The 17,301-nt window shown below is 40.2% G+C and overlaps 1 protein-coding gene across 1 annotated transcript; it reads left to right on the forward strand.

The window, feature by feature from the left end:
• Window positions 1-8,702: 8,702 nt before the first annotated feature.
• LOC117255767 (neuromedin-K receptor) lies at window positions 8,703-16,873 on the forward strand. Its single transcript, XM_033624944.2, has 5 exons — window positions 8,703-9,114; window positions 11,060-11,248; window positions 11,453-11,603; window positions 16,256-16,452; window positions 16,551-16,873. Exons 1-5 carry the CDS (start codon window positions 8,747-8,749, stop codon window positions 16,771-16,773), a joined length of 1,128 nt encoding a protein of 375 aa, XP_033480835.2. The 5' UTR covers window positions 8,703-8,746; the 3' UTR covers window positions 16,774-16,873.
• Window positions 16,874-17,301: the final 428 nt, after the last annotated feature.

Here is a 17,301-nt window from a genome sequence, read left to right on the forward strand (position 1 = left end):
CTTTGCCGTATCCTTGAAGAGCACCTGATTTTTTTTACAACAAACTACACAGAGCCTTGACCCAGTGCAGCACTCCCTATTTTCTCCTCGTTATCAGTGACTGCACAATGTAGTTTATAGGCATCCACATATTTTCACCTTATCTCGTTAAATTAAAATGCTTTCTTTTACTCTTCTTACATGATTTAGTACTACTTCGCTTGCGACACCTTAAAATAAAGCAGTATGTCTGCGTGTGACCCCTTTTAAGAGGGGTCAACAGAAAAAGATTACAGACCAATTCAAGAAAGGAATTCAAATTTGTATACAAGAACTTTTTGTTTTGTCTTCCATGTCCCGTCATGTCCCATCATGACCCCTCAGGTACATCTTGTCATCTATAGGTGGGGTATCTAACTCAAGGTTGGGAATCACTAATCTACTAAATGTTAAAATGTTGATTACCTCACATATTTCACGTCTCTCCCCTCCACATAACCCTTCCAGTCTCTTCCATTTCTCTCACTCTCTCCCTCTGAAGGGAAGTCCTAAGCTCCATTTAGACATGTAATCCTGTCGGATCAGTCACTTGATCATAAGCTGCTTCCTCTCACTCATTCACTTTCTCTCTCTGTCAGTCTCTCATTCTCCTGTTCTTTCTGCCCGTTCAGTTAAATCCAGTGCATTTAATATCACTTCAATTTCAATTTCAGTTAAACCTAACAAGCTCTGACTGAATGAAAATCATGAAAAATATACTGCTAAATTTAACAATGAATTCCTGCTGGCAGAGCAGATTTCTGTCTTTGTTGAGCTCTTTTGACCTTTAACCTGTTGACATCTGACCTTTGACTCAATATCATAATATCATATCTATGACAAAGCCGTACTGTTACAATTTAATTCAAAACACAGGCTACAATTTGTTAAAAAAATTTTTGGAGGACCAATTAACAGGTCCGTGTGAGCTGCTGGTTTATATGATGCATGTTTTAAAGTTTTGTGTTTACATACATGTATTTGTGATAGTCACAGTATACATAAAGCATGCACTCACATTTTGCTCTCATGTTTGCCACCTGAAGATGTCAAAAAAGCTCTCAAGCCCAACATTAAGGCCTAGTCCACACGAGCACAGGTATTTTTAAAACCGAACTTTTTTGGCCTCCAGCTTTGAAAAGATCTGCGTCCATACAAGCGGTGTAATAAAAATACCTCCGTCCACATGACACCGCAAATTCCACTATCAAGCAATGTAATACACATGCCAAAGCAGTAGGTGGCAATATAACTGTAAGGCCATTGTAGCCAATCAGAAGGCAGTAAAAGGTCATTACCGGAAAAACAACAAGCGCGAAAAATCAATATAATAATATATATATCTATATCAATATGCTGCTAAATAGCAGCAGTATTTTGTTTAGGTCCATCCACAAATCGTCTCTCGCACACACTGGATCGGGTAATAACACAGCTGTTTTCTGTTTACATTGCACACTGTGACGTCATACAATGGAGACGAGACAAAATAACTGCAGTTATCCTGTCCACACATGACTGCTGACACCGGACTTTTCCAAAAAGTTCACCCTGGACTCCAGTTACAAATAACTCTGGTTACAGGGGCCCAAAACTGTGGTTACGTGTGGATGAAAGGCCAAACCGTGAGCAAAGAGTCACGGTTTTATAAATACCCACATTGGTGTGGACAGCCCCTTAAGTGTGTAAGTGTTTTCCCCAGTGGATGAATGACAATTACTGCCCCCAAGTGGACAACATAACTAACTACATTTACTCAAGCACAAAGGTATTTGTCCTGTACTTGAGTATTTCCATTTTCTGCTACTTTATACTTCTACTTCACCACATTTCATACGGTAATGTTGTACTTTTTTCTTCAATACGTTCATCTGACATGAATAATTGCAAGTTACAGTTCAGATTAAGAGATAACATGCAAAAGCATATGGCTTATAAAATACAATGCATAGTGAAAGATGAAACCATTAAACCTTTTAGCCTGTTACACCTCATAAATAGATTGCGTGTTACACTTTTTTGTATATTTTTATATTTGAATGCATGGGCGGATTACGAGACAATGGGCCCCTGGGTACAGACATGCAAAAGGGTGGTTTTGCATCTCTTTGTGGTAATTTTGTCTCTTTGTGGTCATGCTGTGTGTCTTTACAGTTGTTTTGTGTCTCTTTGAGATAATTCTGTCTTTTTGGGTCGTATTCTGTCTCATACTTGTTTTAATCCTTTTTGTAGTTATTTTGTTGGTCCTTGTGGTTGTTTTGTGTCTCTTTGTGGTCACTTTGTCTCTTTGTGGTCATATTGTGTCTCTTTTCGGGTCATTTTGTGTCTTTTTTAGTTGTTTTATGTCCCTTTGTGGTTGTTTTGATCCTTTTTGTAGTTTTCTGCATCTCTTTGTAGTTGTTCTGTGTCTCTTTGAAGTCATTCTGTGTCTTTTGGGCTGTTTCTGTCTCTTTGTAGTTGTTTTGATCCTTTTTATCACTATTTTATTTCTCTTTGAGGTTGTTGTATTCTTGTAGTTATTTTGTTGGTCCTTGTGGTTGTTTTCTGTCTCTTTGTGGTCATGTTGTGACTCTTTGTAGTTTTTTTGTGCCTCTATTAGGTCATTTTAGTTATTTTGTGTCTCTTCATGGCTATCGTGATCCTTTTTGTAGTTATTTCGTGTGTCCTTTTGGTTGTTTTGTGTCTCTTTATGGTCATGTTGTCTCTTTGTGGTCGTGTTGCATCTCCTTGTAATTGTTTTGTGTCTCTTTTTGGGTCGTTTTATGTCTTTGAGTCATTTGATGTCTCTTTGTAATTGTTTGATCCTTGTTTTACTTATTTTGTTGGTCCTTGTGGTTGTTTTCTGTCTCTTTGTGGTCATGTTGTGTCTCTTTGTAGTTTTTTGTGCGTCTCTTATAGGTCATTTTGTGTCTCTTTGTGGCTATTGTGATCCCCTTTGTAGTCAATCCATGTGTCCTTGTGGTTGCTTTGTGTCTCTTCATGGTCACTTTGTCTCTTTATGGTCATGTTGTGTTTCTTTGAGGTTGTTTTATGTCTCTTTGAAGTCCTTTGGGGTCATTTTCTGTCTCTTTGTAGTTGTTTTAATCCTTTGTGTTTTGGGGTTTTTTTTTGTTTTCTTTTTGTAGTTATTTTGTTGGTCCTTGTGGTTGTTTTGTGTCTCTTTATTGTCACGTTGTGTCTCTTCGTGGTCATGTCGCATCTCTTTGTAATTGTTTTGTGTCTCTTTTAGGTCATTTTGTGTCTTTGAGTCATTCTATGTCTCTTTCTGATTGTTTTGATCCTTTTTGTTTGTTATTTTATCTCTTCATGGTCACTTTGTCTCTTTGTGGTCATGTTGTATTTCTTTGAGGTTGTTTTGTGTCTTTTTGAAGTCTTTTGGGGTCATTTTATGTCTTTATGTACAGTACAGGCCAAAAGTTTGGACACACCTTCTCATTCAATGCGTTTTCTTTATTTTCATGACTATTTACATTGTAGATTCTCACTGAAGGCATCAAAACTATGAATGAACACATGTGGAGTTATGTACTTAACAAAAAAAGGTGAAATAACTGAAAACATGTTTTATATTCTAGTTTCTTCAAAATAGCCACCCTTTGCTCTGATTACTGCTTTGCACACTCTTGGCATTCTCTCCATGAGCTTCAAGAGGTAGTCACCTGAAATGGTTTTCCAACAGTCTTGAAGGAGTTCCCAGAGGTGTTTAGCACTTGTTGGCCCCTTTGCCTTCACTCTGCGGTCCAGCTCACCCCAAACCATCTCGATTGGGTTCAGGTCCAGTGACTGTGGAGGCCAGGTCATCTGCCGCAGCACTCCATCACTCTCCTTCTTGGTCAAATAGCCCTTACACAGCCTGGAGGTGTGTTTGGGGTCATTGTCCTGTTGAAAAATAAATGATCGTCCAACTAAACGCAAACCGGATGGGATGGCCTGTCGCTGCAGGATGCTGTGGTAGCCATGCTGGTTCAGTGTGCCTTCAATTTTGAATAAATCCCCAACAGTGTCACCAGCAAAACACCCCCACACCATCACACCTCCTCCTCCATGCTTCACAGTGGGAACCAGGCATGTGGAATCCATCCGTTCACCTTTTCTGCGTCTCACAAAGACACGGCGGTTGGAACCAAAGATCTCAAATTTGGACTCATCAGACCAAAGCACAGATTTCCACTGGTCTAATGTCCATTCCTTGTGTTTCTTGGCCCAAACAAATCTCTTCTGCTTGTTGCCTCTCCTTAGCAGTGGTTTCCTAGCAGCTATTTGACCATGAAGGCCTGATTGGCACAGTCTCCTCTTAACAGTTGTTCTAGAGATGGGTCTGCTGCTAGAACTCTGTGTGGCATTCATCTGGTCTCTGATCTGAGCTGCTGTTAACTTGCGATTTCTGAGGCTGGTGACTCGGATGAACTTATCCTCAGAAGCAGAGGTGACTCTTGGTCTTCCTTTCCTGGGTCGGTCCTCATGTGTGCCAGTTTGGTTGTAGCGCTTGATGGTTTTTGCGACTCCACTTGGGGACACATTTAAAGTTTTTGCAATTTTCCGGACTGACTGACCTTCATTTCTTAAAGTAATGATGGCCACTCGTTTTTCTTTAGTTAGCTGATTGGTTCTTGCCATAATATGAATTTTAACAGTTGCCCAATAGGGCTGTCGGCTGTGTATTAACCTGACTTCTGCACAACACAACTGATGGTCCCAACCCCATTGATAAAGCAAGAAATTCCACTAATTAACCCTGATAAGGCACACCTGTGAAGTGGAAACCATTTCAGGTGACTACCTCTTGAAGCTCATGGAGAGAATGCCAAGAGTGTGCAAAGCAGTAATCAGAGCAAAGGGTGGCTATTTTGAAGAAACTAGAATATAAAACATGTTTTCAGTTATTTCACCTTTTTTTGTTAAGTACATAACTCCACATGTGTTCATTCATAGTTTTGATGCCTTCAGTGAGAATCTACAATGTAAATAGTCATGAAAATAAAGAAAACGCATTGAATGAGAAGGTGTGTCCAAACTTTTGGCCTGTACTGTAGTTGTTTTGATCGGTTTTCTAGTTTTTTTGTGTCTCTTTGCAGTTCCTTTGCATCTCTACGTGGTCTCTCTGTGTGTCTTCCTGGTTGCTACGTGCTAATTTGAGTGACATTTTGCAGGTGAAGGTCACGGGGTTCCCTGGGCTTGTGCCTGAAAGGCCCATTCATAATTCTATCCATGCTTGTATGCCTCACAGTACTCCATTCAGTACTTAATGAACTACAATTCCCAAGAGGTGGGGGGTTGTGCACAAGTGTGTTGCATACTGCCTGATTAGAATTATGCGAATTGTTGCTGATTCATGTATGCGCTGATGGCGGTCTGATAGACTGAAAACTCAAAGTAAAGTGTAGCAAGGATATTAGTGTGCAGGAATCATGCCTATCACATGTCACTAAATTGTTAGCAGTTCCACAGTTTTGTTGCACTTTTACTTTTACAAATTATCTGAGTACGACTTCCACCACTCTCACAAGCTGTCTATGAGTTGGACATTTTAGGATTTTCTACTTTACACAGCAGCGTGCCATAAGTAGTTGCATGCCAGTTTGTGCTGTATCTCACAGGGAAAAAAGGTTTTGACATGCAACAATAGACTGCATGTCTGTAGTGTTCTCAGTTAAACAGCATGGGGGCCCTGGGGAGTGTTTTTTTTTTCTAGTTCATTCACAACTACTGTACATTTCCCTGAACAAATATAATGCTGCTGGGTCACAGGACAGAATCTGAATAGTCACATCTCGTGTCTCATCTAAGGAACAGTATAGCCTCTCCTCCGACATGCAAGCAGCCAACCTTGACGACTGCCAGAGGTGTATGTGTTGCTATAGAAGCACTGAAAGGACTGATTGAATGTCGTCCACATTTATACACAGCTGGTGATGTCTTTAAAGACATGAAACATCTTTCCAAGTTTGCTTTTCTCCACAGGATTGTGTTGACTGTATCCAACTCTTCAAGTCAGTCAGTTTCACTGTAATTTGCTTTACAGGAATCAGACTTCATCCCGTTACGTACAGATCAGACACCGGACAAAGAGCTGCTCTCATCCTCCCTGCTGGTCCCTCCCTAGTGATTAAATGATGCCTGAATTATTCATATGAAACAGAGGAAAAAGAATTTTTGATGCAGCTAATGATATTATCAAGCGTTACCTAATAGCTTGCGACCTTTTTAGTATGGGGGAACAGGGCGTGTGTGGGAGAGGTTTGAACAGTGACATTTGAGACAGGGAGTGGCCCAAAAGAGGTGGCCTCTGGGTAATGAGGTCTTGCTGAGAGGAAACAGACTGTCTGACCTTCTTGTGGTCTTTTTTTTTTCAAGTGTGCAAATCTTTGTATGTGTTTGTGTGCACTGAAGAGACTGAGCCATGAACTCAGAATCAATCAGTCTATTTCCATGTCCTATTTTTATGTGGGGGATGCTGAACTATTAAAGCCAGACCAGACAATGTAGACATGAAACAGCACATTATACAGTGCAGCTCATAAAAACAAGCACAGCAGGTGCAATTTAATCCAACTGGCAGTTGAACCCAGCAGCAGAAACAGATGCTAACTGGGTATTTTCTCTGAGAGGAAGGAGATACCTTCACTGCCCTTTAGTTTAGTTTACAACACAGTGTAACCACTTTTTGACAAATTAATTTTAATTTTGGTCCTCTTTAATTTGCAGTCAAAAACAATCTGGATGTTCTGGAGAAAATATGTGGATGATTTTGGAGATGAAACAAAGAGACGTCTTTGAATTAAATGTTCTTTGCCTAAACCAGGAGAGTCATATCATCACAAGCCATTTCCTTATGTCTGTCACTTAATGGCCTTTACACTTGATCTGTTTTGAGCTTATGGTTACATAATACAGACCAACCTACATAAAATTCTGGAGCTTTTTTTTTCTGATGGCACGGCTATGAAGGATTAACCATATACTCACAGTCATCCAAGGCTTCACACAGCTCTAATGCATGACCCTTTGGAATGAAACGGTTTGGACATTTAACAGAGTTTTGAACTCGGGCTGTAAGAAATGACCACAGCATGAACCTGTTGATCAGATTTGTATCAGCGTCAGAGGAGGCTGAATGCACTTAATGTAACTTGTTTGGATAAAAATGGCAATGTTCTGCTGGGAAACCTTGGGTCCTGGCCAGTGGCGTGCATACACTTTTTGAAGGGCAGGGGCGAAAAGAAAAAAAAAGGGCACTTTAGCACGCGTTTTGGCTCCCAGGATGGCACTTTAGCGTGCGTTTTTCAACAATTGGGCCACAAGGGGGGGGCGACGTGCTCCACCTACCCGAACACCGCTGCAGACAACGGCACTTATCGATCGCAGTGGCCCCCCCAGCAGGACAGCTCACCTTGTCACATCACAAAAACTGCTCAGGCATGACCCATAGAGTGGGACAAAGAGCTCAAGGCATCGACCTGGCCTCCAAATACCCCAGATCCCAACCTGATCGAAAATTTGAGGGACGTGCTGGATGTTAGCTTTAGATCTTTTGAGTCCTGTATGATGTGAGGTGCTGCACCAGCATGTCCCACAGATGTTTGATCAGATGGGGATCTGGGGAATTTGCAGGCCAGGTTAATGCCTTGAGCTCTTCGTCACATTTTGTGGTGTGGCATGGTGCATTGTCCTGCTGGGGGGCCACTGCTACTGAGGGGTGCGGTTGCCATAATGGCGGGTACCCGGTCTGCACTGGTGTTTCAGTGGGTGGAGCGTGTCAGGTGGCAACCACAGGAATGTCAGAACCCAACGTTTCCCAACAGAACATTGCGTTGTAACAAGATGGTCAATGTTGTTCACTTCACCTGTCAGTGGTTTTGATGTTTTGGCTGATCGGTGTATAGTCTCACAAAGAAACAAACAAGCAAATACAGACCAAAGTGAATAAAAGAAAAGACGTATAAAAGTTGGTAGGATAAAATCAATAATTCAGATGATTAAGCTGATAGTGCCAGTACTAAAAAACCAGCGCTGAAGCAAATTTTTCCCAATTTCATGTTATGTAGTGCTACTTTATGATGATTTGTAGCAACAATTTTTTCCATAAGATACTGACATTTACCAGAGTTTTGAAGTTGAAGTCCTGACTTGAAGACTAACAGTAGAGTCTCATGAGCTGTAAGAAATGACTACAGCACAATCCTGCTGATAAGATTTGTATCAGCATCAGGGTGGAGGAGGTTGAATTAACTTGTTATAACTTGTTTGGATAAAATTGGTCATGTGAATTGGTGAAATGTAGTTAATTACATTTACTTAAGTACTGTATTCAAATACAAATGTGAGGTACTTGCACTTTTCTTGGGTACTGTCTTCACATGGCACCTTGTACTTTTTACTTTACTACAATTTTTTTTGACAGATTCTGTTATTTTACTAATTATTTTTTTATATATAATTCAACTATGTTGTTTTATAATAGCCTGCATGTCATGCTCATATCAGTTTGACATCCTTTGATAGATTTATCTGATCAGGGATTGTGCCAGGCTATCAGACTCAATCTATCCACCACAGCATCTCTGAGTGATAACAGACTGTCTGCATCAGCACCACTCTCTCTCTCTGTCTCCGTCTCTCTGGTCACATGTTAACCAGGCGCGTATGTTGCGCATCAGAGGTGCCACAGTGACTTATGTCGCCTGCCAGCAGCCCGGCTAAAGCAGATCGGACTGAGGACACTTGAGGAATGGCCTCTGGACGGGATGAATCCAACACAACCAGGAATCTGACCAACCAGTTCGTGCAGCCGGCGTGGCGCGTGGCGCTGTGGTCGGTGGCATACAGCACGGTGCTGGCGGTGGCGGTTTTCGGAAACTTGATTGTGATGTGGATTATTCTGGCGCACAAGCGGATGAGAACCGTCACCAACTATTTCCTGCTGAACTTGGCTTTTGCTGATGTGTCGATGGCTGCCTTCAACACGCTCGTCAACTTTATCTACGCGACGCACGGAGAGTGGTACTTTGGAGAGGTGTACTGCAGGTTTCACAACTTCTTCCCGGTCACCGCTGTGTTCGCCAGCATCTACTCCATGACCGCGATAGCCCTCGACAGGTATGAGGAAGATGATACCATACATTAAGTGTTATCATTGAACATTTGAGTAATGCAGTGATATATGTAATGATCAGAAAAGTAAACGAAATGTCTTTTCAACACAAGGAAACCATGCCATCGTCGTTTTCATGGACTCAGTGCTGCACAGACGCCATGAAAATTAAATTGTCTTTTTTCCAACATTTTTTTCGGTTCTTATTTATAATAAAGATTTAAAAATATGGGGAAGCAATAATATGATATTATTTATTCAGTATGCTACACTTCAGGTCTTGGCTACAATCTTCTGGCAATCACTTTTTCAACAGTTGGATTTTAAAAGTATTTGTTTACATAATGAACATCCAGTTATCTGTACTCAGAAGTCAAACATGATCTGAAAAATCTACTGAGAAGTCTGGAAATAGTACAGAAAGTGTGGAAATTTGAAATGGAAAATGTGTAGAAACCCTATCTAAGGTATTTTACAATTTGCGTTTCACAGTAACTTGGTTAATGAATGCATTAACTTGAGTCAGTTTACCTATGTAAGGGTTGCCTACATTAAATGTCTTGATTATTTAAAGGTCCAGTGTGTAAAATGTAGGGGGATATATCGGCAGAAATTAAATATAATATAAGCAGTATGTTTTCTTTAGTGTATAATCACCTGAAAATAAGAACTGTGTTTTTGTTACCTTGCCATGTTGCACCACCATGTTTCTACAGTAGCCCAGAATGGACAAACTAAACACTGCCTCCAGATTCAGCCATTCACACTTTTGCCAACCTAGTCTTACTCTGAAGTTGTCAAAATCCAGTGCTTGGTCAGTGAGTTGCCGCATCAGACACTGGTGAAAAATCCATCCTTTAACATTGGCATGATACATGGCTGGTCACTGTTATAGTTTAACAGAGTGGGACGGTGTTTCCTGGGGGAAACGCTGCAGGACAAGAGCAAAAGTTAAAGCAGAAAATGTGGGGTGTGTAGGAGGGAAGAAATTCTAAATGGGAGAAGTTTTAGCTGGTTGCAAAATGCATTCCTCACCACTAGGTGCCACTAAATTCCCCTGTATTTTACACACTGAAGCTTTCAGCCATCTTTAAAATTAAGAGTGCTACAGTGCTGCATATACAGTACATGTGATGACCCTAATTAATTATTTCAGAAAGTTTTAGTTTTTTCTGTGTTTTTATATTCAGTTGTAACAATAGAAAACCTAATGCAAATTCATAGTTTTAGAATACAGTCATTTGTGATTGTAAGAAGGTTGACTTTAACTACAACTTACGTGTATTTGAGAGCATATATGTCTGAGATGGTTGAATTTATGATGACCAATAGTATCATCACTAATACCTTAACTGATTGTATGTTCATTTACACTCTATATAGTTACACCTTTTCTCTTAAGTTGTGTCAACAGGTGTGTTTGCAGATTATGTATGGATATACATTATGTTTCACCGCAAATGTAAAAGATTATTTTTAACAGTTTTCATGAAAGGAGAGCAAAATGGCGTATTACTGGCAGCTGTGATTATACATTTACACTCACCTGGTTTCCACCAAGACACTTTTGACTTGTCTGGTAAGGACAGCTTATACACTACTGTCAGTGAGTATTTCAGTGTTATAAAACATGCAGGGAGGTGAAGGACTTTGTTCGAAAGAATATCAACATTATAAGCCTTTATTTGACAAGGAAAAGTTAGCAAAAATGTTACAGAAAAGACAAACTTCAGCAGACTGGATGTAACAAATTTATACTAAATAAAATGTTTGATGATCTTGTCTTCAGACAAATATTCATCAGAGCAACATAGTGAATAAATCAACCTTTTTTGCAAAATGCTAGCTGTGTTCAGGTTTGCATGAAGTGCTGAAACCGTTATGTTTTGCATGTTTGAAATCTTAAATAAAGTTATAGCCCAGGCTAATGTTGTGACCTCTGACCTGTAGGTACATGGCCATCATCCACCCCCTGAAGCCTCGTCTGTCGGCGAAGGCCACTATGGGAGTTATCGTCTGTATATGGAGTCTGGCCGTAGTTCTGGCCTTCCCTCTCTGCTACTACTCCACCACCCGAGCTCTGCCCCGGAGGACCCTCTGCTACGTGGCCTGGCCCCGAATGGCTGGTGACCCCCTCATGTGAGAACACTGATGAACCCCTTTCATTTAGCTTATGTCAGGCTTCATCATCATGGCAAAGCTTGGCTGTAATCTGGTCTCTTAAATGTGTATTTCCCAGTGTGTCATCTGGTTGTGTCTGTCTTTAACTCAAGATAGGTCATTGTTCATCATTGTCCCACCAATTAAAATATATGCTGGTGATGAGTTTCTCCACTTTCACAGGTATCATATCATAGTTACAGTTCTGGTCTACGTGCTGCCCCTAGTGGTGATGGGCATCACTTACACCATCGTGGGCATCACTCTGTGGGGAGGAGAGATCCCAGGAGACTCATCTGATAACTATCATGGACAGCTCAGGGCTAAAAGGAAGGTAAACTCACATTTATTTAATGCATTAACATTTTTTTATTTGCACTATGTTTGTGTGTCTTTGGAGGGGAAGCAAACAGGTGTGTTTATGTACATTAGGTTTTGCCTCATTAAGCCCAGTTCAGTCCAATGATTTGCGACAAGATGAAATGTTGCAGAACAGCGCATCACCAGTAGCTGCCTGTTTCAACTCGTCTCGACGAGAATCATTGGTCTAAACTGGGGTTTAAATGTAAAGTTAAGAGCGTTCTTTAACGGATTTCATGATAGGACAACAAAATGATGTGTAACTGGCAGCTATGATTATACATTTCTACTCAACTAGTAGTCTACCAAGACAGTTTTAACTTGTCTAAGGACAGCTGATAGGCTGCTGTGAGAACATGTTACAGAAAAGAGACAGGCTAAATGTTATAAGGGCTTAATGACAAAAAAAATGTTTTAAAGATTGGCTCCCTTATTGTAGAAAATAAAGACAAGAAAGAAATGACAACATAACCTTAACCCTAACCAAAAAACAAAAAGAAAGACTTTTATGTATTTTTGTTTTTTATTATTGCATTACAATCCCCCAGGAGGAAGGACACAGGTTTCCAACAGCATTAACAATCCACGTTTAAAAGTCCTCTGCTGATTGGGTAGGAAGTGAAACACAGGCGCCAAAACAAATGTAATCAGGTCTGCAGTGAGACAGAACACTGTGAACCAGTTACAGCTTTGATCAGTTATATGTAACATGTAAAGCTGTTGTGACTGCAATGCAGGTATTAAAGGCATTCACTTAATCATCTTTTTCATCTTCTTTTTTTTTGCACTTTTATTATCTAATTCAATCAAAAGTATCATATAACCATGGACGAACAAACATGATACGTTGCATAACAAATGTAGCTTCACATCAGCCTGTTATGTTTAACCAGACACTGACATGCTAGTTGGACAGGACAGTCAGGGAAATCTCAAGTAGTTTTTCACCGTACCACCACTGCACATGCGGCCAAACAAAAATCATCATTTGTATATGAATTACTCGCCCCATGTCACATTGAATGGATGAGGAAAACTTTCATTTTCTTGCATGCCACGTTGGTGAACGAAGAATCCAAAAACTGAGAAAGCTGGCAAGGAGCGTTACAGTTATGGGAAAATCAAGACACATATTGGACCATAAACAACTATATAGTCTACTGCTCACTTGTTTTGCCATAGCTTAATCACTGTGTGGAGGTCTGGGGTAACACCTGTAAAAACAATTTATATAGCTACATTACATTTATTACAAAAAAAGCCATTAGGACTGTACCTAATGTTGGATATAGGGAGCACAGGAACTAAGGTTGGGACTCATTAGGATTTTAACGATTCCGATTCCTTACCGATTCCTTCTTAACAGTCCGATTCCTTACCGATTCCTCTTACCGATTCCTACATTATATTCATTATACTTGCTATACTTAAACAAGTATATAATAAACACAAATGCAATCATACAAATACAAAAACTTTATTCTAACTGCTGCACAGTACAATTAGATGAAAATACACATTTGTGTGTGGTGTGTATTTCAGATTTAGAGCTTGTATCATCTCCCTGAGAATATATAACAACAAAAAGTGATTCTCTGATTTCTACAGTAACACTATTACCTCAAATTAACCACAGCAATGTAATAAAAAAATACTTATATGCATTCATGCTTGGGCACTGTTATTTACGTGACAACACCTGAACAGAACACACACACACACACACACACACACACACACACTGGCTGTTTGTTTCTACCGCTCCCCTCAGCTGAGCACCCACGGCGCACGCCTGGGCTGTTAAATAGCCTGTAACCATGACAACTGTGTGACACAAACTCAGTGCTTTAGTGATTAGATAATGTCGGGCTTGGTCGGGTTTGGACAGAAATATGCGGCCCGTGCCGCACTCTAATGGAAATGCATGTGACGTTTTTTGTTTTGTTTTGTTTTTTTTTAACAATCTAGGAACCGTTTGCAGGAACCGTTACGCCAAATGTGATGGAACCAGTTCCGGAACCGGAACTTTGGACCCAGTTCCAAAAAAGAACCGGATCTGGATCCCAACCCTAACAGGAACACATCGTTTTTAAAGTCACATACATTGAAATTTATGGAACGTAAAACAGTACGAATAATGTACAAAGCAAGAAATAATTTACTTCAAAAAAATGTTTTGTGACAGGGAGGGGGATATTATTCAAGAGGATGTCGAGCATGGCTGTTGATGTTTTGTTTTTATTCTTCTACAAATTGCAGTAAAAGGCCGACTACATGTAACAACAGCAAAACTATATCAAAATGTCCATTTGCAAACTCTCACACAACTCGTGCAGTATAATCCAACTCTCATTTATCTATTCGTATGCTCAGTACTTTCCAAACACATTCATTCCTGCTAAAACCTCACTATTTATAACACTGCCACATGTGAAATTCTTTGCGATTGAACTCTGATCGTGCATTCCATTGAGTAGAGCTCAAACACTCTTGTAGCTTGCAGGCTACTCCTCCGGATGAGAGACTTTTTATGCAGAAGTAGTAAGATTTTAGTGAAAATGCATGTTTGGTAAATACTGAGCATACAACTGTTTAAATGAGACTTGGATTATACTGCACAAGTTCTATAAGAGTTTGCAAATGGATGTTTCAATAGTTTTGTTGTTCTTAAACGTGGCCTCCTTTTACTCCAAGTCAGTAAGAGTTTTCTCAGTCTTCACAGTTGTGGGTTAAGTATAAAGACCTCTGCAAACATGAGTTGCAGAGGCACTTGTTCCACTGTAGTTAGACATCATCAGCCAGACTGTGCAGTGTGATTTGCAGCAGCGACTGTGAGGGTTGGTTTAAAGAGGGATTAAGGTCATCACAGCTGTCATGACGTGCATTTATCAAGACAGCCCCTGGGATTAACTCTAAAGAGTACAATTTATTGATAAACGGTTAACATGGCAGATTATTCAAAGAGACGGACAAAGGTTAAGCTGCGGAAGTATCCGGTGATTAACGATGATTGGGATTTTTTTTTTTTTTTTTTTTTTGGTTAAGCATGTATTGCAACTTTTTTTTTTTGAAAATGGCCAAATTGCACTCATTAATTCAATTCCATTTTAATTAAACTCAATTTATTCTGCAAAACGAGTTTAAAGAAGTGAGCATCAATGTAAACTAAAAAACAAAAGCTTGAAAATAGGCGTAGCTACACCACAAACACGCACACGCATTCATTATACAGAAATAGAGGCAGCAACAGGTGCAGCTTTGCCATTGACAGGCCTTCCTTTATAGGTAAAGAAATCATCAGAGGCTCTGATTGCTGGCAAAATTGAGCCATGAGAGATGAAAGAGATTCATAAATGTCAGGACAATGTCACACTTGATTCAAAGGCCCACACTGACAAGATGCCATTTGGGCCGAAGATTTGACGAAGGCGCTTTCATCTCCATCCAGCAGATGAGCCTTCGCTGATGATATAATAGCCTCCTACTCCTTTTAATGCCCCACAGCTCTGCATTGTGCTGCAATGCACTGATGAGTTCTATGCTGCTCTCTCATCTGTCTTACCTGGAACCTGCTGGGTCTGATGTGTCATCGCTGACCTTTCCGTCTCTTCGTATGGCAGCCATCTTTGGCTCTTTGAATGGAAACTTCATTTTGATCAGAATGAAGGAAAACAGACAATATACCCTCTACTTCAGAGATAATGTGCCGCCATGGCTTCAAACACGGTTTGCCTTCTTAATTTGATGTTTCTATAGTTGAAGAGCATGGACATGTTGGTTTTCTGTCAGTGTGGAAAAAAGCTGAATTATTCAAAGTTCCACTAAACCAAATGTTTATGTTAGCAATGTATCAAATTAATCAATTATATATATATATATATATATATATATATATATATATATATATATGTGTGTGTGTGAAAGGCATGTATCCCTTGTAGTGACAAACCCATAGAGAATTACCTCGACTCTGCAGTTCTTCCCAGCCCTAAATAGACTTACTATCTTTCATTGTTGTGGTTCTACAGCCTGCATATTTGATGTTCAGATTATGTCCACACTAAGCCTCTTTTCCTCTCTGTTACAACCCCCCTTTTTAGATAACAAAAGCCTTTTTCTTTACAAAAATTGAGCTTTTCCAGAACAGCCTGTAGAATATATAAATCTTAAAATGCCTGCTTCCTGTTATAGTGTATATGGGGTATGCCATGTTTTCATGTTGTCATCTCCTACTACTAGGGATGAGCAGATTGATCCTGTGGGAGGGATGTCTTGATATTGACAAACTTCTCATTTGGTATTGATTCCTTTAAGAGAGTATCGATAATATAATTGTACAAATACAACTCATCAGTATGATCAGTATCGGTATTGTTAAAATTGTGACAAAAGGTATTGGCATCATATTAGGTTTAAAAAGTCTAATAACGCCTATTCCTACTACATTCTTTGTTTTTATTATTGTTATCTTAGGTATGACATCCGTATTAGTTACAGTGTTGCACTTTGTTATGGTCAACAGTACACCTGTGCTTGATAGCAGCACTGTTGCAGTTTGTATGCTGAGGAAAGGTTTCTAATACGATGGCTGTCGTGCTAATATTATTAGTGTTGTTCCTCTTGCAGGTGGTGAAGATGATGATCATCGTGGTGGTGACCTTTGCCCTCTGCTGGCTCCCCTATCACGTCTACTTCATTGTGACGGGTCTAAACAAGCGTCTGAGCAGATGGAAGTACATCCAGCAGGTCTACCTGTCAGTGCTGTGGCTGGCAATGAGCTCCACCATGTACAACCCCATCATCTACTGCTGCCTCAACAGCAGGTGGGTACAAATAAGTTTTCCCTACATCCCCAAAACACACATGTACTGTATGTGTACACAGCAGCATGATTACATGTCAGGGGTTGATTTGGGCGCAGGTTTCGGGCCGGCTTCAAGCAGGCTTTCCGCTGGTGTCCCTTTGTCCAGGTGTCAAGCTACGATGAGATGGAGCTCCGAAACACAAGACATCGACCGGGTCACCAGAGCAGCATGTGCACTCTCTCTCGGGTCGACACCAGCATCCTCAGCAAGGACAAGAGCATTTGTTCTCGTGGACGTAGGTCGAGACTTAACTCTGAGCTCAATAATAAAGACAGTTAGTTGTCTTGACTGGACGCAGTCCAGCTCTAGGATTATTTTAACAGATTATATTGAGCTGAGAAACCAACAAACAGACATGACACACATAGTTTTAGATACAGTGTGACTTACACTTTCCAAGGATATTATTATCTCACATGTTCATCACGAATAATGTTCATAAACCCTTGTTAACCCTTAAAAATCATAGAAATAAGATGTTATTTATAACTACAGAGCTTGCCTGGGAATCATCAAGTTTTTGAGTTTTATTCAATACTATTCCATACCCGGGGATGTGTTATGTATAGAGGAATAAGAAATCAAAAACAGTGTATTAGAGGAGATGCAAAATCAGAGCACTGTAAATGCACTGTGTAATAAATGTTACTGTAAGACAAACAATGCACACTGTATTTAGAAACATGCTTTATGGCAAAATACATGGAGCACAGTTTTGGCTGACGGCATGGAGGCACGCGCCTGCGCGGGGCCGTGCACAGGCACACAGGTACACACATACACATGCAACACGGAGAAAGAATGAAA

This window comes from Epinephelus lanceolatus, chromosome 3 (assembly GCF_041903045.1).
Source record: "Epinephelus lanceolatus isolate andai-2023 chromosome 3, ASM4190304v1, whole genome shotgun sequence".
NCBI lineage: Eukaryota > Metazoa > Chordata > Actinopteri > Perciformes > Serranidae > Epinephelus > Epinephelus lanceolatus.

What these genes read in the sequence shown, in the direction of transcription:
- LOC117255767 (XM_033624944.2), top strand. Translation starts at nt 8,747, where the DNA reads ATGGCCTCTGGACGGGATGAATCCAACACAACCAGGAATCTGACCAAC. An exon ending in ACCGCGATAGCCCTCGACAG is followed by an intron (nt 9,115 to 11,059) that starts GTATGAGGAAGA and finishes TCTGACCTGTAG; the next exon opens with GTACATGGCCATCATCCACC. An exon ending in AGCTCAGGGCTAAAAGGAAG is followed by an intron (nt 11,604 to 16,255) that starts GTAAACTCACAT and finishes TTCCTCTTGCAG; the next exon opens with GTGGTGAAGATGATGATCAT.